The sequence below is a fragment of the Anser anser genome (genome assembly GCF_964211835.1).
Source record: "Anser anser genome assembly, chromosome: 8".
Taxonomy (NCBI): Eukaryota; Metazoa; Chordata; class Aves; order Anseriformes; family Anatidae; genus Anser; species Anser anser.
Window position 1 is genome coordinate 15462917 of NC_139728.1, and position 27806 is coordinate 15490722.

At 40.7% G+C, this 27806-nt stretch overlaps 1 protein-coding gene across 1 annotated transcript in view; it reads left to right on the forward strand.

Moving 5' to 3' along the window:
- NIBAN1 (niban apoptosis regulator 1) overlaps positions 1 to 27806 on the forward strand; it is a 67151-nt gene that overhangs the window by 35526 nt on the left and 3819 nt on the right. The window contains exons 6-13 of the mRNA XM_083847068.1: positions 12537 to 12652; positions 19688 to 19792; positions 19887 to 20049; positions 21020 to 21207; positions 21458 to 21619; positions 24536 to 24646; positions 25249 to 25356; positions 27278 to 27389. Of these exons, the coding sequence (XP_083703194.1) occupies positions 12537 to 12652; positions 19688 to 19792; positions 19887 to 20049; positions 21020 to 21207; positions 21458 to 21619; positions 24536 to 24646; positions 25249 to 25356; positions 27278 to 27389 (1065 nt within the window). The remainder of the gene's footprint in view (positions 1 to 12536; positions 12653 to 19687; positions 19793 to 19886; positions 20050 to 21019; positions 21208 to 21457; positions 21620 to 24535; positions 24647 to 25248; positions 25357 to 27277; positions 27390 to 27806) is intronic.

A 27806-nucleotide genomic window follows, 5' to 3' on the forward strand; every position in this document is an offset into this window, starting at 1 on the left:
CAGGGAGCAGCAGAGGAACCCTGACAGAGAATAACAGAGGAAAAAGGAGATAAAAGGGGCCAATTAGGTGTAAACAGGAGGGTGGTGAGTCCAGTCAAGCCCCACACTCTGTTATTTGCTGGTGAGTGAAGCCTATGTACGTGTATACCAGGTGGAATTAAGGATTTCAGTGGGCTGCATTAACGAACATTGCATGCAGTTCTGAAGTGCCATGATTCGTGGAATTTTACCTGGTGTGCGCATACATAGTCTTCACTCGCCAGCAAAAATCAATCCAGAGTATTTGGCAAGTAGGAGAGGAGATGTGGGAGGCAGCGACCGGACAGACCACAGGATTGGGAGCGAGGCTGGAGGGACCATAGGTCTAAGCCAGCTAGTGAAGAGAAGTAGGGGCCTGAGAGTTACTGCCGTGGGACCAAAGCATGGACCGGCTATCTGTGGGGCAGGTAGGGAAGGATGTCACGAGAGCTGCAGCTACTGGGCTGCCAGATTTGGCAACCCTAACATAAGCTATGTTTGCGTTTGATACTCTTTTCCAGCAGAGTTCAAGTCAAATAAATTTCAAAACTTGTTTTCACCATTCAGTGTGTGGCCCTTCTCCTGTTAAAATTAATAGTTATGAAACTTTGCTTCTAGGGAAAAAAAAAAGCTAACTGTAAATTTGCACTCTCAGTACAAAGGTGCTGCTATCTAATCTTGGCTGTTATCTCAAAACTGCTTTACAAAAGCTCCATCAAAAAGCTTCCTTCCCTCCACATTGTCCAGTTCTTTACCAACACCTTTGTAATTAAGGATTTCAGTGGCTGCTATAGAGAACATTGCATGCAGCTCTGAAATGCCATGATTCATTTCTCATTGAATTTATCCTAAGGCATAGGATATAAAACATTATAATGGGCATATTTGCTGCTTTCAAAGCTTTTTGTCTATTATGAATGAAAGGGTGAGCTAAATTAGTTAAATGACTTGAATGCGCATGCAGAAAGATAATTTTCAGGGGAGGTCTCTAAATAGAGAACATGGGTGAGCCAAAAAAAATGTTCATGGCAGAAGAGGCTTTTTCTAAGCCAGCAAATACAGAGGAGTCAATCATAAAATGTGATGAAGAGTAATAGGATTTAGTGATGACTCTTCCTAGAGATAATTCCACATGCAAAGAAGAAAGCACAGTTCTCTGGGCACAGTGCTACACAATTAAGCTTTCAACATTTGTTTGTCTGTCCTTGTGCTGTACAAGACTTGCAGTATTTTCCCAGGGTGATCATAAAGCCTTCAGTGTTTCAGCAAAACTGAAAAATAAATGTTTAAAATGGCAAATGTGTCAAGACAAAAGAGAGCTGTCAGAAGAAGATGCATGTTCAAGGGCTACTGGAAAACATGATGTGATCTTAGTTGGGACACATTCACAATGTAGCAAGTGTGGGGTTATTGATTTTAGTAAATAATTAGCATTGTTGACCACAGTAGAATTTTTTATATTTAAAGACCCTTTACTGCATCATTGTGTCAAATATTTTGCTATATTTGTTTCAGTTTTCATGATTCATAGGTAATTCAGGAGAATAACAGCATGTGACTAAAATATATATATCCTAATACTGTTTTCATATCAACTTCCCAATAGAAGGGACGGCACGAAGGGGAGTTTTCTGCCCATAATACTGTTTTTTAACTTTCTCTCGCCAAGTTTTGCCTTGACTTATTTTTAGGTTGACAGGGGGGAGCTGCTGACCTTTCACTGTTACTTCCAGAATGCCTGTTTTCAGGTTTCTGTGGAGTTCAGACCTTCAACAGTGTAACATTTCATATAATACTTACATAAAAGTAAGTATTAAAATACTTATTAGTATTTTTTAAAAAGTAGTTTTAAAAACTTGTCAAAAACTTTAAAAAGAAGCTATGCTTGAGTCGAAGTCGATTGTGGAAGGAAGTGGCTTCAGCTTTTCTTCTCTTCTCCTGACCTGCTATTCCCAGTTGAGATGTGGGCTACAGCATGTGATTCATCTCTTTTCCTTTATCTCTTTCCACTTTCACCAGCAGTTTGAACTAACTCTGGTTCCGTCCCCATCCCTATTTTCTTTGTGGAAAATAGAGAAGTGGTGAGAACTGCAAACCTCACATTTTGGGGGCAGTTTGCTGCTGAAATGGCCACCTAACGCCCAATGGTGAAGCACAGTAATGAGGGAAATACTCAAAATATTCACAGTGCTCTAATATTTAGCATCCTCCATTTTTTAATCCTTTACATTTGCATGCCCTTTAAATCAGACAGAATTTTCGTTCGAATATTTCTTCCTTCCTTTCTCTTCCTTCCTTCCTTCCTTCCTTCCATCCATCCATCCATCCATCCATCCATCCATCCATCCATCCATCCATAATTTTAGGCAGGCTTCTCCTTTCCTATACAAGATTACCAGCTATTGTGTTTCACTTGGTATTTGCTGTTAAAAGAGAAGGCCAACCAGTTGGTGCTGGAATGTAGGGAAGTCTGCGTAATGGGAAGGAAAATATAACTAGCTAATTCTGGGAGATGCAGAGTTTCACTTCTTATTTTTATATTCTTTCATCTGGTTTGATTTCACATCCGTATCTTGATAAACACCCTCATGACACAGGAAGCTAGGGGACTTTCAAAACCATATCCTGCCATCTCCAATTTCACCATAACTAAAAAAGTAGAGAAAAAATATATTAAAGAAGTACAACATGGAAATGTATTAGGCAAGAGAGAAATACAAAATGTCATTTTAACCTTATGCAGGACATTCTGGCACAGCTTGGCTACGATAGGAGAACTGAGACAGCATCAGATTTACTATCTCTGTATGTAATGTTTTGGATTGCCACTAGCTCTGTCCATATTTCCTATTTCAACTCTAAGCTTAGCTGGCAGTTGTTTTTCTCATAATTATTTGTAGCTTTCCTACATGTACATGTGTATAGTACATACAGGACTTACCAACTCTTGGACTGTAATTCAAAATAATTATTGAAGTTTTGGTAAAGGTTGAGAAAAGGACATTTCATATTCAAGCTGAAGGAAAGGTTGGCTGTATCAGGAGAAATACTGTCTTTGTTAGATACTTCCTTCTCCTTGTCATCCTCTTTACTAGCTACGTGCAGCTCCCTGCCTCTGAACCTGATTCTGTACTGCTTGTCTTTATCCCTGTACAGAGCAAGGCACATGTCATGAGTCCAAACAGAACTTTGGAAAGATTTTTGAGTCTTCATTTTACAGGCAGGTTGGCTTTTCTTTTCTGGAGAGGGCAGCTGAAGGAAAGAATTTTCTTGTTCAGGTATCTTATTCAGGATTATCTTTTTCAGAAACTGTGCAGAATGACCAATTAAAGTAGAAAGGAGTAGGAAATTGCTTTGATACCCTACAGTATTTTTTTTTTATGTTAAAGGAAAATAGCTTTTCTCTGGGATGAAAGCAAGACCTTTCTGAAGGTTTGCATGATATTTTGGGTCTGGGCAAAGGTATAACATAAGCAGTATTCTGCCTTCCACCTGTATGACCCAAACCTGGGACTTGCATCTTGACTTCTCTCACTGCAGCTGCTGCACTTTAATCAATTAAATCACTTTATGATTAACAAGATCAGATCTCCTGTACTCCACACGAGTGGCTGAGGTGATGGCTGGTCTGCGCCATGTCTCTCACCTTATCTGCAAATCTAAATATGCATTCAAAAGAGGTGTGTAAACTGCCACAGAAGTATTAACACTGTCTTAACATTCAAAACCATTTTCCTGTAAATACGTTTGACATGGCCTGTGGGGTGCTACAAAACCCATGAAATGTTTTAGGACGCAATATAGAATTTTATGTATAATTTGCTTAAAGTGAGACTATTTTTCCTACTTGTGGGATGCTTTTACTCTGCAACACTATTTCCTTTGTTGAGTGATTGACTTTTCCAGTAAGCCCCTCTAGCTTGTACTGTAGTTGGGATTTTCAGTCTGTGGGAGGTGTATTCATTCTGAAATGACAAGATGATTAACGTGTGTAAAATCCTAATTGCGATTGTGTTCTTCCTACCTCTGTCACCTCCACACCCTGGTTTTATCTTTCTTCTCTTGTGTGTTACAAAGCAGGGGGTGGTGCAGAGGAGAGGCTGCCTTGCGCCCACCACCTGAGCTTGTTTTAGTAGCTGTGAAGATACCCATTTGTGCAGGTGTAAGGCTCTATTTGGGCTGCAGCTTCAAAGGTCAGTGGCAAAAGAATTCTCATCTTTACCAGGAATACAGGAGATGGTTTGTAAAGCACTTGGAGATTATCAGAGATGAGTGAATCTGTGGTTTAGGCTATAAAACACCAGCCTGATGTTCCCGGCAGAGGGAGGTGCCATGTAATCTGTCTTGTGCTGCGTTGAACAGCTTTAATACAGGCATTGCATGCTGCAAAGCAATCATCTGAAATGCTGGTTTAATGTTTAGGAGGGAACTTGCGCTGCAAAACTTTATTTGCTATAAATACAGTGTATTATTGCAGGGTTGTATCCTGCTTGGAAATGACCTCATTTAGCTTCTGTTAGTGGTTAGCAGTTTTATACCACATGATCTATGAATCATACGGTACTACATTGCTCTCAGGAAAACATCAGAGCTGTGAGGTTGATGCTTCTTAGACCCAGGACATTATACTTCACTTCGATCTCAATTTGGGGTAATAATATGACAGGACTCCATTTTGTAAAGTTAAACGATATGTCCTTTTATTCATATAATTATTTCTGGAGGGGCTGTAGCTGCATTACAAGCCCTGGGCAAGCTGTCTTTTCCTGACGTCCAGTGCCTTAGCTCTTCTCATCTCCCCTTGTTCAGACAGATAGATTCACTTCGATTTTCTCTTTGGGTTGGGACCATATGTTTGTTTCTTGGGAGACAGAGTTTTTCATAACTTCAGCCTTTTGGAGATGATGGCCACTACCTTTCTTACCAATTTTTTGTAATATCTTACAAGCAACAACTCTTGAAATGTGCTAAGAACTTGGATGGTTGCTTTTTGCCATCTGGTAACAGGATGATAGGTTGGTCTTGCTTACTTGTGCATAACAGACTGGGTCTGGGCTCTCTCTTTGGCAATTCTCTGTGTCTTGTCCGTCGTCGTCTGCGTGATGGTATCGCTCACACACCTCCTAGTAGAAAACTGCTCATCATTAACAGAAACTGTGTGAGCAACAGACATTAACCACTGCAGTCCCTACCCACAGCAAATAAACCCCAGGCAAGTATTACCAGAAATACTTGAAAAAATGCTATTATAGGAAACCTGGGCTAAATAGATCACTCTTAGAAAGGGAAACTGTTCTTTGTCATGTTCATTTACTTTCCTCTGATGGGCGTCCCCTAGTTGTGGTGGTGGGAAGTTGGCAGAATGATTCTTTAACTGCAGGAACATCTCTTATTCCCTAATGTTCTCCAGATGCATTCACCCATATCTGTTGGTGTTTGGCACTGTGCAATAGCTTTTCTTCAAGTACCAGTACAAGAGATAGAAATGTCCTGTGTAGTGAGATGGCTAAGAGATGGTTTTTTTCAGCAGCCTCCCTCTGGTTTTGGGCTGTGTTTTTTCTTTTTTACCAGCCTTTGTTTAAAAAGAGCTGAATTTTAGAAGAAATTCAATTAAATTTTTTATTTTTTTTTAATTAAAGAGCATGTTTAATGCAAAGCAGAGGAAACACAACAATCTAAATATATTTGAAAGAAACAGATGCCAGGGGAGAGGGAGATGACTCAGAAGGGTAAGAGAACTGAGAAAAGTTTAATTTGCATTTCTTAGCATAAAATCTGTCCTGTTGAGGGTAATGTCCAGTGGAAATAGTAAGTGGTGGAAGCACCGTCTTTTGAGACTGCTAAAACCAAAGGTAGAACACTGAAAATCCCAAATATTTTTGAGCTTTATCCACCTCCTACTATTCTGTTCATAGCATCACAAGAAGCACAACCCTTCGCCATTACTGTACAATCAGAGATATTTCTTGTCCCAGGAAAATGCTACATAAGGGGATCAGCAAGAAACACCTACAAAATAGATGTTTTGGCACTACCTTCATCTAAGCCAGACTTTGACCAAATGGATGAGGAAGCAAGAATATGTTTCTGTAAGGTCATATAAAATTAAACACAATTTCTACTAATTTTTCATATCCCCAAAATTATAGTAAGTGCCAAATACTCTCCCAGTCAGTGAAAATCCACCAAACTCGACTCCTCTGCCATCTTTACGACCTTCCAGTGAGCAACCTCCTGCCTTGACTTCCCCACTCCTTAGCTGAGGTCAGTCTGTCACTTTGAAGATTTGAGGTATTCATGGCTCCTGTGGTGTTATGGGAGGGAAATAAGAAGTATAACAAGTTGTTAGCACTTCCCATAAGTGAGGAAGAGACATCTGACCAAAGCTGCAGTTACTGAGGATGGTAGGGAGGAGCCAGGCAAGGCAACCTTCCTACCTGTGGGCCTATCTGTGATCATCGTGTATAAATACTGCCATTGCTGGATGCCAGATTGCTCCTATTATCAAACAGCTACCTGCAGGCAGAATTCAGGAACCATATGGAAAGTAATGCTCTCTGAATGCAGAATCTCACACCAAACTGTACACAGTTCTCCAGCTTGGGAACATACACATCGATGTCAGTGCTGCAGGTAGCAGGGTGAATTTCTTCTGAGTTTTGGTAGTCAGATGATGGGCATTATGTCAGAATCAGCTTTTCTTTAATTAAAACCTGTGCTCTGTGAGCTGAGGTTTCTGGATTCTGTTTTAGCATTGGCTCATCTATGTCTTCTTTGGGCCTCAGCTTTTTGCAAAATGTCAGCTGTAAAGCTTAGATTACTCTCAGTGCTTTAGCAAGATTTGGTGAAGCACTTTGTCCACAGTCAATATCCTCCTTCATTATTATTAACAATAAAAGTAATAAATTTACTGTAAGAGAAACCCATAAGGGAGAAGGGCATTTTCAGGATTGCTATATGGGCACTGCATTTGTTTTGAAGAATGACATACTCAGTTTTTACACATCGTAAAATATCCTGACTGCAGCTCCTTGGCTCTCTGAACAGCTTCATGCTGTAATGCTGCTGCTGCGTCCAAAAATGAGCGAGTCCCAGTTTGCAGGATTAGTCAGGATGCAGAAGGGAACTGTGAACTCTTGGTGTCCCAGCAGAGCAAATCACCCCATAAATTGTGGGAGGTGGAAAATTCTTGCTGTCTGGTTATCACATCTGACTGCAGTCCCACCAGGAGCTGCAGAAACGTTGCCTGAGCTTCCCAAACATGGCCTTTTCCATGCGGTTGTATGAGAGGTACAGAAATGAGCTGTGCTGCTGCTTATCAGAAGACTTTATTTGTTGGCTTCATGTTTATTAAGTGAGTAGATGATATGCCATGTGTCTACAGACACTTATTCCCATTCTAGTTGTTGCATGACCATTTTAGTCTCCTTTTTCATGCTGCAGTAATGAGTTTGAATAGTTTTACTAGTAACTATTACTTTTCAGATAAAAATGGGTATTGAAACACTTTTTAACAGCTAACATGGCAGGTTAGGTTATGTAATGTTAAAGAGGCACCTCCCGTCAAGCGTAACTAAGAAAATGAGCATCTGAGTGATTAATCATCAGCGAGAGACCTGATGCAACAGCCTGTAATACATACAAGTAACAAATTTGAACAGGAATGGTCGAACACAGATTTCCTATTGTCCAGATCTGCTGAAAATCCACAATTTTATCTAGAGGCAGGGAGGTCTAAGGTACTCATCTCTGATAACAAGGTCTATTTTTAGAAGTTTTTGCACACAGTCAGTGTTTTGGCCGTGGTGCAAGACTGATCGATCTATGGCTGTCGGCGAGACTGTGTCCACCAGGGCAATTAATTCTCACTGCTGCCTTTAGACACACGAGAAGTGTTTGTAAGCCAGAAAAATTGTACGGGTAGCCCATCCTCTGTCCCAAAGGGCTTGTAAATGATGTGCCATCAAGACGTCTATCTTCAAACAGAGGCGCAGCTGGCCTGTCATGGGATGGGAGAGCACATAGGAACTTGAGACTGAAGATTTCCTCTGTTACTTGCCCATACAACCAGACATCTGCCAAATGATGAGCAGGACCTGAAGCATATAGCCTGGAGATCCTCGCTAAAAGACAGCAAATCCGACAGTGGCAGAAACATCAGATGTAGCTGAAATTGGGCATGGGGCCTTCTAAGTTAAGGGTTCGGCACCAAGAATTCATCAGTGCCCACTGCACTCTTTAGTGGGTGTTGAGGAGCCTGGTCTTTTGTGTACTGTTTTGATGAATTAAAGTTTGAGATTTTTTTTGGTGAGGGGGAAGGTTTTAATCTATTTATACACTGCAGGGAAGCTCATGTCTACAGGACACCTTAGACACCTTTATGCGGTACTGAACAAACTCAGCTGTGTCTTCGTCAGACATGCAAATGTGGGGAGATTTATGAAGCCAGTGCGTTTCCAGTTGTCCTTCCATCTTTTCAATAGGAGCTTTACAGCAGTTACTCTATGAATGAACTGCTTTCATTCTATGTTTATAAAAGGAATGTATTGTTAGTGGTATCTTATCTGTGTTTGTTATTTAAATTAGGCTTCACACTTGGGTATTAAAACACAGTCTCTATGTGTCTTTTCTTGTTTTAAAATCAAATAGACCAAAGAGAATTTTGTTTTGCTCTCCACAAATATGCAGATGTTATATCCATTAGCAGCTGGAGAAGCTGTTTGGGTAACTTTCCAAGTGCAGACGAGCCTGGATTAAGCACGTAGCATGAGTCTGGTACCCGTAAAGCCTCTCCAGTCTTGTGCTGGCAGACATTCAGTAAACTTTATGGCTTGCAGTGTTGTTGTGGAAGATTTGCTTGCTAACTGCTTCTTGTCCAATGACAATTAAATGTTTCTGTCCCTGGCTTTTCCTTTCATAATGAGATGTAACAGGAAGGTAGAGCAAGAAGGCTATACATGTGCACTTCAGAAATGAGACTAAGCGTATTCAGTCTTGCCCAGGCTACCCAAAAGAAAAGTACATTTTTCCATTTTGAGGGAGGCAGCAGCTGGCCTGAGCAGAGGAGAATAAGGTACATCACGCATGCAGAGCAGATGTTTCCAGCTTTTTCTGGTTTTGAAAGCTGTATAGATGGCACAAGGAAGAAAGTGGATTGTGATAGTCCAGTACTGCTCCATGGAAAGAATAGTGATGTGTGTTAACGTATGCCTTTACCTGTGAAATACATAACGCCGTGCTGTATCTCAGATTAGCTTCTAAGGAGCCTGAACTGGTGGAAATAAAACACTGTGCCACCAGATGACTCCCATGCGTTTTGTGGGAGTCGGACAGGGATGACCCACAACCGCCTTTGCACCCAGCTCCCCTGGCACACTCCAGTTTCTGCAAGCAGCAGGGGCAGACCCATCACTGGCAATAGGTGCCAGCCAGATCACTTGAAGGGAAGCCTCACAGTGAAGCACACGTTGTCCTTTCTGCTGATGAACAATCGTTCCTGATACCACAAGGGTTTACCACCTGCCCTGTACGCAGCTGTAGTTTCTGCTTCCGTCTCCCACGCACCGTCCTCTCTCTTGCACGTAAGCAAGGCTACCCCAACAGCTTCTTCATTGTTTTCCTTACTTTGCCCTTGTATAATGGAGCTGGCTGCCAATCTGTCTTCAGTCCTCTAGCCTTGTCATAAACCACTAGATCTGATTTACAGAAGCCCTGGTTCTTCCCTGCTGAATTCCCCGAGGATGTGCTCTGCAGCTCCTTTCAGCTTGGGTACAATTCCCTTTTCTCAAGCCATATCCCATGAATGCGCCTCTGTCTTGTGTCCATCACCAACAGCTTCTGCACGGGCCAACGATGGATGGATCTAGTTGTTCAGTGTCTTATCTCTGATGCAATCCTTTCCTCCTATGGAAAGTGAGAAAAAAATGCTTAAAACAATTACAGTAGGCCTTGAAGGATAAAGCCGCCTTTCTACTTTGAGCTGTTTTTGTAGTAAGACTACCATAATTGTGTTGTTCTCCTGTGTTTACTGGTATAGGAAAGAATGTATGATTTGGGATTCTATGCAATTTACAGCTTGATGTTGTTCCCAAGAACTATTCAAATGAATTGCTCTTGTTCTTTTAGCATCTTCCTCCCACTTTTCTAAGGGTCAGGGACAGTCATAATAGAGAAAATACTCCCTTGAGTACAGAGTTCGAAACTTGATGATCTTAGAGGGGAGACTTGTCAGCCTTGGCAAATCGTCACCTCAGCAGGTCCAAGATCCAGCCCTTTGGATGGTCTGTTGTCCCTTTTGGTTAGGAGGGAGCACAGCTGCAAAGAAGGAAAACATGTGAGTCACGATGGGAGGGCTGCAGGAGCTGCAATCTCCCTTCCTCCAGCCAAGCCTGGCTCTCTTCTGGTCAAAATATTCAGAGTTTAGTTTTGGGAGGACAGAAGTTTTTAGATGCAACACAGTTTTTCAGGTGGAGTGCTGTTCTTTCATCAAAGCTGCTGTCAGAGGACATTCTTCTCTTGGCAGTGAACAGCCTGATTCTACAACTCCTAAACTGGTATTTTAACATCCTGGTTTGTGACTTGCTATTAAAAATGCTACAAATCATGGAGATAGCAGTGAATAAATGGTTGGGATTTTACGTGCCTGCTGTTCTTGATTGATCAGCGTGTAGGGGTGAAGAAATTGATCTCATACAAATATCTACTAAACAGGAATGGTATCTACGAAGTGGCAGCGTGAGAACGTTCACTGTGCCTTAGTATGTATAGCATACTTTTCTGTAGCAGTTACTGCTTTCAGGGGAAACTCTGAAAGAGCACATTCTGACAGAGATCTTAAACCTCATTGCCCACCATGCAGATGTAACTGATACAAAGCTGTTTTCAAGTAATGAAGCATTGGTAAAATAGCTGTACGTTTCTCCTGCTTTCCTTCTTGTGTAAAATGCATGGAGGAGACATTTTGGGAATTACTGTAGTGTTAATCTGTATTCCCCATAATTTGTATAATCCCTGTATTGCCCTTGGTGTGCATACAAGCCTTCTATAAAGCTTTTGTCATTAGAAGGTTTCACAAACAAGTCAAAGATATGTCTTGCTTGACAGGCAAGGCTTGAGAATTTACTCTCTGACTTCACATAACAATTGCTTATACATATCAGTATCTTGAAAAGCAGTATACTTACCTTTGATAGAATTAACATTCCCCTTCCCTGCTAACATGCACACAATAGGACTTCAGCTGATCAAGGCTGCAAGTAGTTAACCTTGAAGAGGTGACAATAAACTGCCATCAGTTTGTTTTTCCCTTAAGATAATAATCCTCACAGTAGTCCTGAAGCTCTGACTCAGCAAAGGCAGCACTTAAATTCCTGAAGTATTTCAGCTGTGGTTTCTCAGCCTGAAATTCTTACTCAGGTTAGCCAAATGGCCTCATGGCTCTCAGGAGCTTTTCCACATTTTGAGACAGAGGGACTATTTCTCCCCAGATCATGACAAACTAGTTCTAATGTGTGACTGCTGTTGCAGCCTTCATTAGATGTGGTTTTGTGTGCTTTAATGTGAAGGAGACTGTTGACTGCAACTATCTCAAAAGTCTTGTGGATTGGAAAGAAGAAATTGCCTGAGATATACTTTCTGCTGCATGGCTGGTTATCCGGTATTTATAAGAGCAAACTAGTTTAGCCACTTGTTTTCATTTTTTTTTCCATGCTGTAGTCCCATTTGTACAGCATAGTGCACCCAGGCTATCTTCATATTCTTGGGACAAGCTGCCATCTAGCCGTAGTAGCTGTGGGTGGTAACCAGGTACTCGATCTGAAATATCGGGGAAAAGCAACGCAATTTTGTCAGAAATGTTGTTCTTAATTGGTATGAGCACAGAGCTTACTTTGTCCAGGTCTGTGTTATTATATGCCCATGAAAAAATCATGCTGATCATCAATTCCATAATAAAACAATGAAATAGAAGATTACTGGGAAGCAGTAAGTCAGGGTTTAGCAGTTTCTCAAGGGCATGCAACATGCTGTAATGTGCTGCCACTCAGATGATTATCAGTATCTTAAATTTGTAAAATTTTATTTTAAATTTAAGAAGTGGAAACTCCCAACTCTTGGCATTAGGACCTGCTGTCAAAGTCTGCCCACGTACCATCATACATAGCTCATAGGTATAAAAGTAAGGGATGAGCTTTCATGTGTTAATGACTACCTTGTTGAAGTCTCCCACATACAAAGCTTGCTGTAAAACTTATCTTTTACTGTGTGGTCCATGTTAATACCTGCTGATGTTGGTTTTACTTATCAGCTTAGATGGGCTGGCTTGTGATAGTTTATATGTGGCAACATTAAGCTTCTGAATCTTAATGAAACCCAAAGGTCTTCAGACACTCAGGCCTAGTAAATGATTGGAAAATATTTTTGCTGGACACACATGGAATAAGAAAATGGATTTAAAAAGGATGTTTATTTTAAAGGTTATATATGGGTAAATCCTTTGTACTACCTTTTTTTCCCTTCAGATTTTCTCAAGCAGACCACGTATGAAGTTGAGGCGTTCTTAGAAGCCGTTCAGTTCTTCCGGCAGGAGAAAGGCCACTATGGGACATGGGAAATGATAACTGGCAATGAAAAAGAGGTAAAAGAATATCATCCTAATTTGGGGAGGCTTTGGCTATAGCAACTCTGAGGATAGTGAAGGTTGTAAAGACTCTTGGGAAAAAAATTCTATTTTAAAAAAAATCTAGTAGGTAGAAGTTCCCAAGATTTCAAGACACTTCTTATTGATAAGTAAGAAACATTTATATCTAAATAAACTGTTCTGTATTTTTTTAAACTAAAAAGTGAAAGAAAGTGTGCAGTGAACTAAAGTTGTGGTGCTCATGCTGGAATATCGGGATGGCCACATTTCCACAAAAGGCTCATGCATCTACTTTATTTGTATGAGCTGCAGTTACCACATGGTCAGTGGGTGAATAAATGCTGTCTCTAAAACAAGGTACTTTCTAACATCTCCCTCCCACATTTGGTATGTTGATAGTTCTGGTAAATCAGTGAGGCCAAAAGTACTATACGCCAAACTCAGAACACACGGTTTGTGCGCAGCAAATACTTGCTGTCTGCTGCATTGGACTGTGCTCTGTTTTTCTACCTTCTGAGATCTTCTGTAGATAAGAAACGTATTTTCTTCTGTTGCTATTACCTTTGATACTAAACACAGCAGTTTCCAGTAACTTGTGGTCGAATGCCTCCAGATGCCATTGTAGGAGATGAGGCTTTATGAAGAACAGAAAGGCACCAATGCACATGTTTTGAAGAATCTCATCATTTTGTTTTTCCCCGTTCTTTGAGAGTGAAGCTTTTAGATCTGAGCAGATAAACTGGTAGACCTACTTCTTGTGCCAGCCTTCTGAAACGGAGTCTTGCGTAGTAACAATTACACTGGGAACACAAAAATTTGTGTGTTTCAGTACTTCAGAAATGAGATGCAAAGCTTAGGGCGAGATCCATACTGAGTGATCCATACCTGAGTGAGCAGCTTTGTAGCACTGATGGCAGATGAAGTAACTCTGCCAGTCCTTCTGGCATCACTCCAGGTGTATTTTAGTGCAATTAAGACATTATTTGTGCCCTGACTTATACATACATTTTTTTCCAAAGCACTGAGCGCCCAGTAGTAAATATTACTTTAGTACCAGCTGCTGGGTGTTTTCCTTGATGAAGTCTGGCATCCCTTTGGGAAAATGGAGAAAAGTCTGATAGTGTTCATGATACAAGGTTTTGTTTTGAGAAACCAGATTGTTTATTTAGGAAAAGTATACTTTGGAAATGCTGAAAAATATGGAAACAGGAAAAGAATTTATAAGCAGTGTCTTTCCTGGTGCTGTCATGTCAGGGACCAAAGTTCCCTGCTACCATGTGATAATAAATACCACAAAATAAGGAGTTTCATCATTCCAGTGGAAGGACTGAGGGTTTTTCTCTTTTCCCCTCCTCCAAGAAGTTATGGAGCTATTATAGTGCTAGTTTCATTTTGTGCTTTATTTTGCCTGTTTCTTGCCAACTCCTTATTCATAACCCATACACCTCAAGAGAACTGTAATCAGAAGACATCCAGAATAGTTATGCCACTATCTTCTTAACAATAATTCATTCTTTACGTAGAGTATATTGTCATGCCTATTTCGATCCAGTATAATAATTGTTTTAGGCAAATATCCAAGCTAAGTGAATGGTTTGGAACAAGCAGGCTACAATTTGTTGCTGTAAAAATTTCTGCAGAATGCCAATAAATATATCTACTGACATTTATTTATAATGGCAGACTCTCCACAGTATTTTCTGAAGCAGTCATTTCATTAGCTCATGCAGTTCTGCCTTGGTACTGCAACATGAAGGTAGCAAAGCAAGGATACAGTAACTCAGCTGAAGACCTACGAAGTTTTTGGGGGGTTGTAAACATTTCTTTCCCTTGTTTTGTTTTTGTTCTTTTTCATTTTTAATATTTTATTACTAACAAAGGATATATTGAATTGCAGGTGCTCTTTCTGTAGGTAAGTGCTGAAAGAGAGGGTTAAAACTAGGGAATTTTTGAGAACACTTGTTACAAGCCACAGAACAGCCACACAGTGAGAGCACTACAACACCACTATTTTATTCTAGCATGACTCCATTGATCAGTACTACACCAATGTAGAATAACTTAAAATCCAATCCAATCAAATCAAAATCAAAATCCAATCAAATGTAAATCAAATACAGATGGATAAGGCATTAAAAAAACCTAAAACCCCTATGGTGCACCTTTCAGTAGAGGAATATAAACTCAGTCTAGCACTTCTTAAAAATGTTGCCAGAGAGCTCAGATTCTTCAGAATGTGTTTGATCAGTTGTCACATTTATTATTCGGTCTGTGGTGCTCCGGTTTGGGTTATACATGAGATTATCTTTTTTAAGTGACTCAGTAGTTTAGGACCTGAATTAGTCCATTGGTTTTCATAGGTATATTTGAGTCAGTGTAGCTGAATCCAAATGGTGCTGTAGCATAATCTGTAAGTACTTAAGTACAATAGGATATTGCATATTACAGATATAGGTATATTAATAAGTAGGCCATTGTGTTCAATTTCTGTAAGGGTTGCTTTATGCTAATGAAATACTTTGTGTTATGCTATGTGGCATCCAGTCAGAGGCCCTTCTTGCTTACTCTTGCTGTCTACATTTCTGCCATTTCCCTATCGTGTTCTTGGTGCATCGTTGGACTCTTGATAGCAGTAAAGGAGGAGCACGTCACCACAAAGGGAGTCTTTCTTGCATCCATAGAGCCCTTTGGTATAACAGCTGGAGGAAGCAGTGTTGCTCACTGACTTCAGTATCAACTGTATCTAAAACCTGCTTGAGCAGATGTAATACGTGAGGTTGCATGTCAAGAAACACTGGCACTCTATACATAATGAAAATAAAAAATTGCACAGTGTTTTGCACTCTGTGTGGGCTCAGCCAGTGGCTGGGTGCATCAGGGCAGGGATCCTTGAATGAGGGCTGAGCTGGGCCACAGCTGAAGCATGACAAGATGGATTTAAATACACATTCGTTTAACAAAAACCCTGTTCAAGTCCCACTGGAGGTGAAGGAGGGCTACATACTTTGTCTGTGAGACTTCATTGAAACTGTTGAGCAAACAAGTAATCCTCCACTCAGATTAAATGAGAAATGTGCAGAACCTTAAGATGTATTTTTCTGCTTTTTTTTGTAGGGTTACTCTGTCTCTCTTTGATTTACAAGATTTCCACTGCACTTCAAAGCATTCAGGGTGCTGTGAACAACCTTACACGTGCTGTACAGTCAGGAGAAATGAAAAACCTTGATTAAAGGTTTATGTGCCATTCAGTATAGCACATGCACAATAGTACTGCCTCTGTCATCATAAATGAGCAGGTGTGCCTCCATAACTAAGAGACAGTACAAATATACCTGGGCAACATCTATGAACAGGAAGTGAACATGTCCAGAAAAAACAAGATGCCCCTCCTCTGAATCATGAGTACAAGTAATGACTGAACCAAACATGGGACTGCGGTCTTGAGGTCAAAATTAAGACACCTTGCTTAGAGAAATTTAAGAATCCAGCATATCCCCAGCACCAGTAGATGCCTTTTGGGAAAATCTTTTTTAATAACTAATAGGTTGGAAATTAGGAGACATTACCTTTAGGTTGGACATTAGGAGACATTTCTCCTCAAAAAGAGTGGTCAGGCATTGGAACAGGTTGCCCAGGGAGGTGGTGCAGTCACCGTCCCTGGGGGTGTTCAAGGAAAGGTTGGACGTGGTGCTTAGGGACATGGTTTAGTGGGTGACATTGGTGGTAGGTGTATGGTTGGACCAGATGACGTTGAAGGTCTTTTCCAACCTCAATGATTCTATGATTCTAATTAAAATTTCCCTTGTTTCTGCTTGTGGCCGTCATCTTCATCCTTTCCCTGTGCACCTCCCAGCAGAGTCTGGGTCTGTCTGCACGGTGTCTCCCCATATGTGCTGTGGACGGCAGTAAGGCCTTCCCTGAGCCTTCCATTCTTAAGTCTGGGCAACTCCACCTCTACCCACATATCATGCGCTCCATCCCCTGACTGTCTTGGTGGCCTCCACTGGACTCATTCCTGTGTGTCATGTCTTGTAATGGGAGCCCAACACTGGACACTGCTCCATACGTGGTGTGACGAGTGCTGAACAGAGGGCAACATTCTCCTCCATTGACCTGCTGTTGCCCTTTGCTGCAAGAGCACCGTGCAGACAGATGCTGAACTTGCTGTCTACAAGGATGCTCAAATCCTTTTCTGCAAAGCTGCTTTCCAGCCAGTTGTTGCCAGCCTGTACTGGCGCCTGGGATTGTTCCATCTCAAATGTTGGACTGTGCATTTGCTTTTCCTGAACTTTATGAGGTTTTTGTCCACCCCTTTCTTCAGCCTGTCTAGGTCTCTCTGAATAGCAGCCTTGCCCGCCAGCATATTGACTGCTCCCCCAAATTGTGAGCATCTGTGTTCCCAGTCTGATGTCTTTTATTTCTGATTGGAACCAGCTGCAAGCCTGAGTTGCCACTTAGTAGCTGGGTTCAGAAAGGGTGATGCATCCCTTCTACAGCTGAACCCTGCTGCAAACTGAGAAAGTTACTGAAAGGGAAAAAAGTACTCAGTGTCGATTTAGAAAAATAGAGCAATGAAAAACAGACAATATACTTAAATAATAAAAAGTGGGGCAATGATAACTTTTCCTTAGTTTTTCTACATGCCAGCACAAATGCTTGAATGGAGATTTTAATGTATATAAATTCTACAATGTGAAAATTTTACTGTATTTGTACCAGTTTTACTGACAGAAGTAATTGTTTGAAAAGTTTTTCACAAACTCCATCAGTTATTCATTTTATCCCTTTTGCCTCAGGATAGCCTTGGAGCTAATCAATCTTTTGAATTGTTCTACACTTCTTGAAAAAAAAAAAGAGTAGAATTATTTGATCTACAGATTACCCCAATTTCTGGATTCCCTTTCTGTCCCATATCCTGTTTTACTGGGACCTCCCATCCTTGTGTGAATTGTGAAATTGGTGTTCACAAGAAATACTCCTAAAGATCCACATCAGTGTCATTCTATCTTGCTTTTTTGGGTCAAGAGTCATAGAATCATAGAATGGATTGGAAGGATTGGAATTGGGTTGGAAGGGACCCTAAAGATTATTTTGTTCCAACCCTCCCATGCCACCCACTACATCAAGTTGCCCAGGGCCTCATCCAACCTGGTCTTGAACACCTCCAGAGATGGGGCATCCACAGCCTCTCTGGTCAACCTGTTCCAGCGCCTCACCACCCTCTGAGTGAAGAATTTCCTCCTAACACCTCATCTAAATCTCCCCTCTTTCAGTTTAAAGCCATTCCCCCTTGTCCTGTTGTCATCTGCCCAAGCAAAATGTTGATCTCCATCTTTTTTATAAGCCCCCTTTAAGTACTGAAAAGATGCAATGAGGTCACCCCGGAGCCTTATTTTCTTCAGGCCAAACAGCCCCAGCTCTCTCAGCCTTTCTTCCTAAGAGAGGTGCTCCAGCCTCTGAGCATCCTCGTGGCATCCTCTGGACCCGCTCTAACAGCCCCACATCCTTCTTGTGCTGGGGACCCCAGACGTGGATGCAGGACTCCAGGTGGGGCCTCACAAGGGCAGAGCAGAGGGGGACAGTCACCTCCCTCGACCTGCTGGTCACACCTCTGTTGGTGCAGCCCAGGATGCAGTTGCCCTTGCAGGCTCATGTTGAGCTTTTCATCCACCAGAACCCCCAAGCCCTTCTCTGCAGGGCTGCTGTCAGTGAGTTCTCCCCACAGCCTGTGTTCCTGTCTGGGATTGCCCTGACCCAGGTGCAGCACCTTGCACTTGGACTTGTTGAACCTCATTAGGTTCACATGGGCCCACTTCTCCAGCCTGCCCACATCCCTTTGGATGGCATCTCTTCTTTCTTTGGTATCAACCGTACCACTCAGCTTGGTGTCATCAGCAAACTTACTGAGGGTGCACTCAATCCCATCGTCTATGTCATTGATGAAGATATTGAAAAGCACCAGTTCCAAGACAGACCCCTGAGGGACACCGCTCGTCACCGGCCTCCACTTGTACATAGAACCATTGACCAACACTCTCTGGGTGTGGACGTTGAGCCCATTCCTTATCCACTGGATGGTCCACCCTTCATATCTTTCCAATGTAGTGATTAGGATGTCGTGTGGGACCATGTCAAAGGCCTTGCAGAAGTCCAGGTAGATGACATCGGTCGGTCTTCCCTTGTCAACTGATGCAGTCACTCCATCAGAGAAGGCCACCAGATTGGTCAGGCATGATTTGCTGTTGGTGAAGCCATGCTGCCTGCCTTGGATCACCTCCTACATGTACCCTGACATTGCTTCCAGGAGAATCTGTTCCATGATTTTTCCAACCACAGAGGTGAGGCTCACCGATCTGTAGTTCAGTGAGTCTTCCTTTCTACCCTTCTTAAAAACAGGAAAAGTCACTGTTTTGCCCCAGCAATTGCTTAGAGGTTCAGGGAACAGCTGCAGAACTTACTTGCACCAGCTGGGAATCGAACGCGGGTCACAAGAATGGGAATTTTGCATGATACCACTACACCACTGTTGCTGCAAGGTATTTTCCTATTAGAAGTGTCCTTTGGCTGATGAGTCTTCAGAACAACTTCTCCTCAATGATGCCTCTGGGAGGGCATCAGTGTCTCAGAACAAGGTCAGCTTCGAGAAGCAATAGTCATTATAACAGCTTTTCAAATGTTTTCGATACAGTTGTTTAGCTGACATCAATCATTTTAGCTCCATTGTTTTTCACATGGCAATCTTTCTAACAGCATACAGTAAATTTTAATAGACATCTTTGTCATCTTGGTTCATCTTCTGTTAGTTGATGGTCTTTCAAAGCCTTTCAGAGAAAGATTCTTCAGATGGAATTCATAGAGTTTCTCTCAGACGTACCTGATATTTTGAAAACAGTCCTCCTGGCAACCTGGGACAGCTAAGCTGTTGTGTGTTTGGGGTTGCTTATATTTACATGTCATTCTGTGATGCAAGTGCTCAGTTTTTAGATGACAAACAATGTATGAACAGGTCATTTTAATCTCTTAACCATATAGATCTTGAGCAACCTTGTGATGGAGGAACTCCTTCCTAACCTTCAGACGATGATCCTGCCTAAAATGAAAGGAAAGAGGAATGACAGGAAGCGGGCCTGGTTTGGTGTAAGTATGAATATTTCCAGAGTAGTTGTTTCTCATGCTAATTGTCTGAATGTGCTGACTCTGATCTTTGCTTTTTAATTTAATTTGAATTTAGTTTGTAGAAGAAACATATGGCTTAGTCCAGCAGCAGGTTTCAGAAGGACTGAGTACCTTGAAAGAAGAGTGCAGAGATTTTGCAAAATCTCTTGAAGGAACCATTCGCTCAGACATGGATCAGATTCTGAACTCCAAGAACTTCTTAGCTGGAAAAATCAAAGGTTAGTAGGAAAACAAATGTGTTTTGGAGCAATCCTTAATGTTTCCCATTGTGCTGCTCAAATTACCAGATGTTGTTGTTTTGAAATCCTTATGTGTTTTGAAACTCCATCCGGAGATGCTCATTTTCAGAAAATAAATGCTTTGAGCCCCTGCTGCCTTTGATGGGAACTGACACCTGGGGCAGCTGCATCTGTGAAAATACAAAGTCTTCTCAAGTTGGAGCTAGAGCTGGCAGGTTATGAGTATCCTGATTAGAGTTGCGTATTAGATTTTTGCTTGGACAGCTTTGTGAAAAGAAGGTATAGATTACATGAGCATAATTAAAAGTGTGGTGTTTTTGACCTTATGTCAAGAAATGCTCCACAAAAATAGGTTCTGGTTAAGTGACAAGTTCATAGGATACCAAAGCATGATTAAACCAAAGAGCTTTTTAAATGATGTCAAACTAATATGAAAAATTATATATTTGCTATGAATGTAAAAATGAGTGTTAAAAGTAGGCAAACATCAATTGATGTTGCTTAAGTTAGCAAATAAATAAATAGCTGATCACTTAGGAGCTGTTTTGATAAAACTCAGGATGTTACATTGATATTCTCAGATAACAGCCTAGGATGCTTTCAGTGAACCGTGGAGTACCAAGGTCAGATAAATCTTATACAAGCACCATGACCAAGCTTTGTGCAAACTCCCCAGTATTTACCAATACTTACAGCTTCCCTTTCCTCTCCTCTCACAGTGCTACCATGCTGCTAGTTTGCTTAGGTGGGGCATAGGAAAAGATGTTTCATTGCTACTCAAAAAACTATAAACTCTCCTTTCATCACCCTTGTCATCTCTGAGGAGGTGTGACTCAGAAAAAAATAGGGGGGCATTTAATCCATTGTAAAGTATATCTGTTCAGATTACATTTTTCACTGTATATTTTAGTAGCCTAAAATGCATCCATTGTATTGTCTTATGCTCCAGCCACTGTTTCTGAGCCTGCTCAGAAATGCTGCACAGAAAATATCCAGCCATTTCTCACATCCATATTGGAGGAGCTCATGGGTCCCGTGAGTTCTGGATTCACTGAAGTTCGCTCACTTTTTGATAAAGAAGTTAATGAAATCATCCAGAACTTCCAGAAGACAAATGATATCACAAAGCTAAAGGAGGTAAGACAAAAATATAACTGGAGCCTTTTACATTAGCACTTTTCTACCTAGAACTTGAGTGACAGCAGTACTTGCTTCCCAAAGTGGTACTATATTATTGCTTTGTTTGTGGTCTAGAAAGTCTTGTGGCAGTTGCGCAACCAGAGTGTAGATACCAGAATTTGTTTTAGGGCCACTCTTATATTCTCTACTTAAAATTGGTTTCCAGCTGCTTTTTCTCAAAGCCTGTTTTTCCTCCACTGGAATGCAGAATGTGGATCAGCTGATGAACCTACCATTCAGTTCTGTGAAGATGGAGCCTTGCTATCTGAAAGTAAACCTCCTCCAGGAGCTCCTTCAAGACCTCAAGAGTCGCTTCAAAGTCTACCACATTGACTTTGTGGTTCAGAGGACACAGAACTTCATGCAAGAGGTACTGTAAAATCCAGTTTTTCCTCTTCAGAGAACAGGTTAGGTTTGTTCTTCTAAGCTGCTTCAAAGTAATCTTGATGAAGAGCTGATTCTTGATGAAGGCAAGAGGCCCCAAATATATACCAAGCAAAATGCAGATTAAAAAAAATAAGAAAATTGCAGCTAGAAACTCATTTTCACATTTATATTTGTGACATTGCATGCGTGAGAGTCTTTCAGTGAGTTACAAGAATTTTGGATGGATCAACTCTTCCTATGAACCTTGACATTCTGAATTCTTGGTGTCTTAGCACCCAGGAAGGTTGTGCTTATGCCAACAGGGTAGCTAAAATCCACCTGATTTTCATTCTCGAGTGTTTATTTTTCAGGAAGAGTCCTGAATAATTTTAAAAAAATAGAGTGTCTCCTTCTCCTTCTTGATAGTTTATTTTCTCATGAATATAAAACAAGGCAATTAATGTTAAAAATTGCCAATTTCTTTGACATAAATGATGTCTCAGGATGAAGCTATTTTAACCAACTTTACTTCTCATGGAGATGGTTGAAGTGAAATCATTTCATCATTTGAGATGAAAAAGGAATGTTGCCTCTTTTCCCCCTCCAGTGTGTATTGGTATAAGCTGTAATGTTGCTTTGCTTTTATTTCTTCTGGATCCCTGGCCAGAAATCTATTAAGACCTGGCCAGTAGACTTCTTTCCATTGCCAGAATGCAGGGCAGATTTGGCCTTATAACAATATGTTGAATCCTGTGATTATAATCCGTAGTTGAGAAATTAAGTAATCTAGTTGGTCATCTTGTGAAATGGAAGTGGTTCCCTCCTGTGAAGTGGGAGTTATGAACATGGAAAATAAGTTTCTAGCACAGTGTTAGGGTTTTCCTAAAAACAGTTTTTCTAATTACAGCAATGATCAGCAGCCAAAGAATTAATCAGAAATAAAATTCTGATTTCATGTCTCAGTCTTTCAAGGAAACCATTCCAAAATGCTGCTCAAATAAAATGTCTTTCAGTAGTGAAGACCATGAACCAAGACGAAGAACTAGACAGAAAATATATCCTGTACAAACCAAGTTGTTTTTTTTTTTTTTTTAATGTAAGGAAGCAAAATTCACAATAAATAAGTTAAGTGAGAGCAAAAGTTATTCTGAAAATGCTGTTATTGTTTATCTCTCTGTTATTGTTTATCTCTCTGTTACTGTTTATCTCTCTTTAAAAGGATATTATTTTTCTCATAAAAATAGTAAGTAGCTTCACTTTGTGTCCATGGACATTTATTTTATCAACAAGTAAGGTCAGATGTGTCTGTGCTCATGTATTTTTAATATAAAAGTATAATTTGGCTTAAGTCTAACTTGGGTGGAGTATTCGTTCTTTCAGTGCACAGTTACAGGCTTGGGAACTTGGCATCCTCTAGTGGTCAAGTTTAGAGAATTTAGGAGAGAAACACTCAACTAGTGTAAATAAACCAGCTCCAGTATCTTCAGCAAATCCACGCCAGTTTATGATTTGCTCCAAGTAATAACACAAATAAAAAGTGAGTCATTCATCCTGGAATTAGTCTCAAACTTAACTATACATTGTTCCTGTCTTTGTATTGTATGGGAGGTCTTGCAATGCCTTTAATGTATGGCCTCCTGATACATGCACAGATTGAGTAGACCTCTATCTTCTCCATTTTTATCTAAAATATAGTCTATATAGTCTAATTTCAAGTTTTCTGCAAAGTCAGTTATAAAGATCACCCTTTCAAAGTTTTTCACTGCTTATTTTCATTAATGAAAATGTTACTAGTCTAGAAGGAATTGAAAGTGTGTCTTATCCATAAGTATCTACATACTCATTTACAAACTACCTCTTTACTACAAAGTCCTCTTTACTGTATGATGAAAATCAACTGGTACATTCGCATGAGATGTGAAGGAAGACCCAGCAGTAATGATGGCTTCCCTGTGGATGTCCCCATCCCCCTCCAATAAGAGTAAATAAAAAATTGAATGGAAACACTACTTAAAAGAGGCAAAGCATCTCTAAGTAGAAATAATTACCACTTGCAGAACATTTTTTTTTTCTGAAATATCTTTTTGTAGTAGGGGTTTTAATATTTTTAATGAATCTTTGGATAACTTGAAAAGATGGCAAGTACCAGCCTAACATAATTCTTGAGAAAATATTGCTTTATCTGAGATTTTTGCTGATAACTATTTGTGTTATAAGAAAAGCTACTAATTAATGGATTTTTTAAAAAAGTCTCATCTACAGTATTACTTACTAAGACCAATAGGATCTGATAGCAGTCAATGATAGTCTTCTTATTAGGGATGAATTTTATCTGTGGCCTGTATATATAGCCACTTGATTCTACTTCTTGTATTTGTCACCACCTGTTTGGATAGTGACAAGAGATTAAATCCGTACAGCAAAGCTATTATATTAGATTAAAGATACTAAGGCTTAATTTCTTTTATTTACTGCAACATTTCTACGCATGTTAGCCTTTAGAGTACTAAAATAGAGAGTAACAAGAGAAACACAATTTTGGGACTATAACTGAATCTACTCTGAATAAGTTTGCGAATACAACTGTTTCACAGACCTTCTGGTGACCCTGCTTTATGCTCAAGGTAGAAGTTGAGGTAGTTTCATTTTCCTGTGCTCTTGCATTAATGTAAGAGATTATTCTTTTTGTTTTCCAATTACAAAGCTGAGTGTCGAAATCTAAACTGGGCAAGGCTTTTCTTCCCCTTCCACAATCATTTGAAGCACTTGAAAATATGTATTGATTTTTTGATTATTCTTTCTCTGTTTCACCTCTCAGAAACACAATTTAAGTTAATGGTTACATTTATCAGGTTTCTTTATGTATGTAGACATTTTGTGTTACTGGTCTTTAAAATATATTTCTTCTTATTATTCTTAGCTAATGGAAAATGCAGTTTATACTTTTGAACAGTTGTTCTCTCCAAGTCGCCAGGCAGACTCAGCGAAAGTTGCAACGACCATTGAAAAAGTCAAACTGAGAGTACTGAAGGTAAATGCTACAGCTTTTGTGCAGTAAGATCTCATGTTCTGTCTTTTAAGAAACCTAAAGAGAGCATCTCTTACGTGAATTTACCTTAGTATTTGAAAGAAGATACCTCTTACCGTCTGGTGGGAAATACTGATTTGGTGGTACTTAGCAAAGCTGCTCATTTTGGGGGTAAAACCTAGTTCTGGGCAGACAATTATAAGAGTATTTACGTGTGCAGTCCTTTTAATTACAATTAAATCAACTGGAAATGATGCTGTGGATCTGAGTAAATAATTTTATTAGTTTATAATCAGCCTGCCCCTAGAATTCATTTCCCTCAGTGCTAAAATACCTGGAGAGAGCAAGCATGAGGCTGTTTCTAGCTCAGACCAAAAAAAAAATGAAGGGAAAGAGATACCAGAATCTCCCTGATCTCAGAGTATTTTTCCAAAAGCTGGAATAGCCTGCATGGGAATTGAAAGCCCTGCGTGTACCAGTGATACAGCATCCTTTGGTATTTCCCTGTCACCAGTTACAGGTTAACAAGAGCCAGTTCCTCCTGTGGATGATTAATAACACCAAACACGTGTGGACTTGCTTCTCTTCTTGTCTGTCTTTAACAGCAATATGATTATGACAGCAGCACTATCCGGAAGAAGATATTTCAAGAAGCACTAGTACAGATTACTTTGCCCACAATGCAGAAGACACTGGCTTCAACATGCAAACCGGTAGGTTACATTACTGCTCTGTGAGTAAAAAAAAAACAACAAAACAACAGTAGCAAAAGGCAGGAAAGGATTAACACCTTGACTATAAATCCTAAACTGTGTAAAGCTGTTTTCTCTCATGCTTATTTGGACAAAATATGTTTATATTTGCCATTTGTGGATTGATGTAGCAGCACGGTACAAGATGTGGAATGAAGATTTCGGGATACACGGAAGCTGCATATGCAGCTTGCTTCCTCAGAGATAGCTGCAGACCATTGCCCATCCCCATTTCGCTTCTTCCCTAGATATCTGAAGTCCCCTCGAACTGAACTCCTCTCTCTATCTGACAGTTGCAAGTTTAGGTTATGAGCTTGTCCCTGTGTTTGGCATCCCTGCTGCAAGCTGAAATTGGGTCATTCGGAGAGGACAGCACCCAGAGGCACCACTGTGACCATACACAGCCTCTACTCACAACCTCCTTCAAAACCAAGCGCTTGCTTGGGCAGCAGGAGCAGCAAGCAGACAGGCTGTGGGCTGGTATTCAGTGATTTTAAATTGAAGTAATTGTGTCAGCAGTCAGGAAACAAACATAGAGGGACTGTCTCTGTTGTCCTTAATCATACTGATAGGGTAGTACTCTGCAAACACCAGCTGCCAGAGTTTCATGCAGATGTTATCAGTGTGGCTGCATGAGGGGCCAGCTGGAATGCTGTTCACCTTGGCTCAGATGAAATAGTCTTTCCCTTTCTTGCAGACCACGCACATTCACTTGCATTCTTTTTGTAGCTGCTGGGAGATGACTGCCCTAACCCATCCCTGCCCTTCTGTTTCCGTGATGTTCATCAGTTCCCTGAGACTCTTGCTGAGCCTCTAGCTTGTTTTGGTTTAAAAAACAAGTTTAAAACCAAGTGTTTATTCAAGTTATGCTTGTAAATCTTTGAGTACAGATCATTCAAACTCAGGACTTTGAAAAATGTATTTAAAATCACTCTCCTCTCTATGTCATTCTACATACTATCATATCCCCAGAGTAACAGTTGTAGTAACTCTTTGCTGAGTGTCAGGAGTGCCTTCAAGACATGGTGTTCATGCACAGGGGTGAGCAAGGAAGCAAAACTATTTCACCCCCTTAAATACAGAGTGTGGAGTCCTATCTAGTGTCTCTGCCATACAGGGCCAGAGGAAGCAGTGGTGGTGCAAACATCCCAGAAACCTTTTGAGTTTGTGCCTCTGCAGAAGTGAGCAGCTGGCTCTGGAAGCAGATGTGTGTAGCACAGCTGACAGGCCCAGTCAAGTCTTGACCTTCTAATAGAGCCTTAAAGATCATCTAAGGCCACCCCCCCTGCCATAGGCAAGGACACCTTCCACTGGACCAGGTTTCTTAAAGCCCCATCCAACCTGGCCTTAAACACTTGACTTTAAAGACTTAAATCCACCAGATGTTAGTCTGTAGGTATCCCTTTTAGAAACGGGCAGCAGTCACTTCATTTTCTTTTTATGGACCACCAAGCTGCTTCCTAGTGACCACGACTCACTTATTGCATAGATATAGCCTGTTACATATAATTCAGTAAGCTGAACATGTTACACACCTATTAAAAAAAACAAAACCAAACCCTGGATCTCCCATGCTCACTGTGGATTTGCCTCCTTGGACAAACAGTGAGTGAGGCATTTCCTCACCAACTCTTTATTTCAGAATTGTTTATTACAGTGCAGATGACAATGATCTATAGCGCTTCTAAATGTAATTGTAGTGTAAGAACGGTGTTTGGTAAGTGCATAATGAATGGTGAAAATATAGACTTTGTTTACTCATAGTTCAAAAGAAGCATTGCAAGACCTGGTAGATACAGATGCTCAACTGAAGTAGGATGTTCAAAATCTCTGAAATTGCTGTGTTTTTATGCATCTGTTCCTTTCTTCTGTGTCTGCACAGGAGCTGCAGAAATACGAGCAGTTCATTTTTGCTGATTACACTAGCGTGATCCAAGTAGAGAATGTGTATGAAGAGATTTTATATCAGACACTGCTTGAAGAAACCCTGAAAGGTGAGGATACTCTAGAGGTGACAGTAATAGCATTTTGGCCATTGGCCAGTGGTGAGCTATTGCTCCTGGCTGTCTCTGAGCCAGGGCCCAGCTTTCCCAAAGACCAGGGATTACAGTGCTACTGTTTGGATTCAGGTCACTGAAGATGTGTGGCGAGCCCTGAAATTTAAATTCATGTAGTGACATTACTAAGCTTGGGAAAGTCAAAATTACAGTGTGGCGTCAGCGTATTTCTGACAAAATGTAACCTTCATTTTATCTTGATTTCCTGGGCCCAGGAGTGAAATTATGCTCTTATTTGTAAAGGCCTGGTGACATCTAATGGCAGTGAAAATGAATTTCCCCAAATGAAATGTACTGCCAGGTGCAGTTTCCCATACATCATTGATGCCAGTGCAGTACACCAGGCAGATGTCT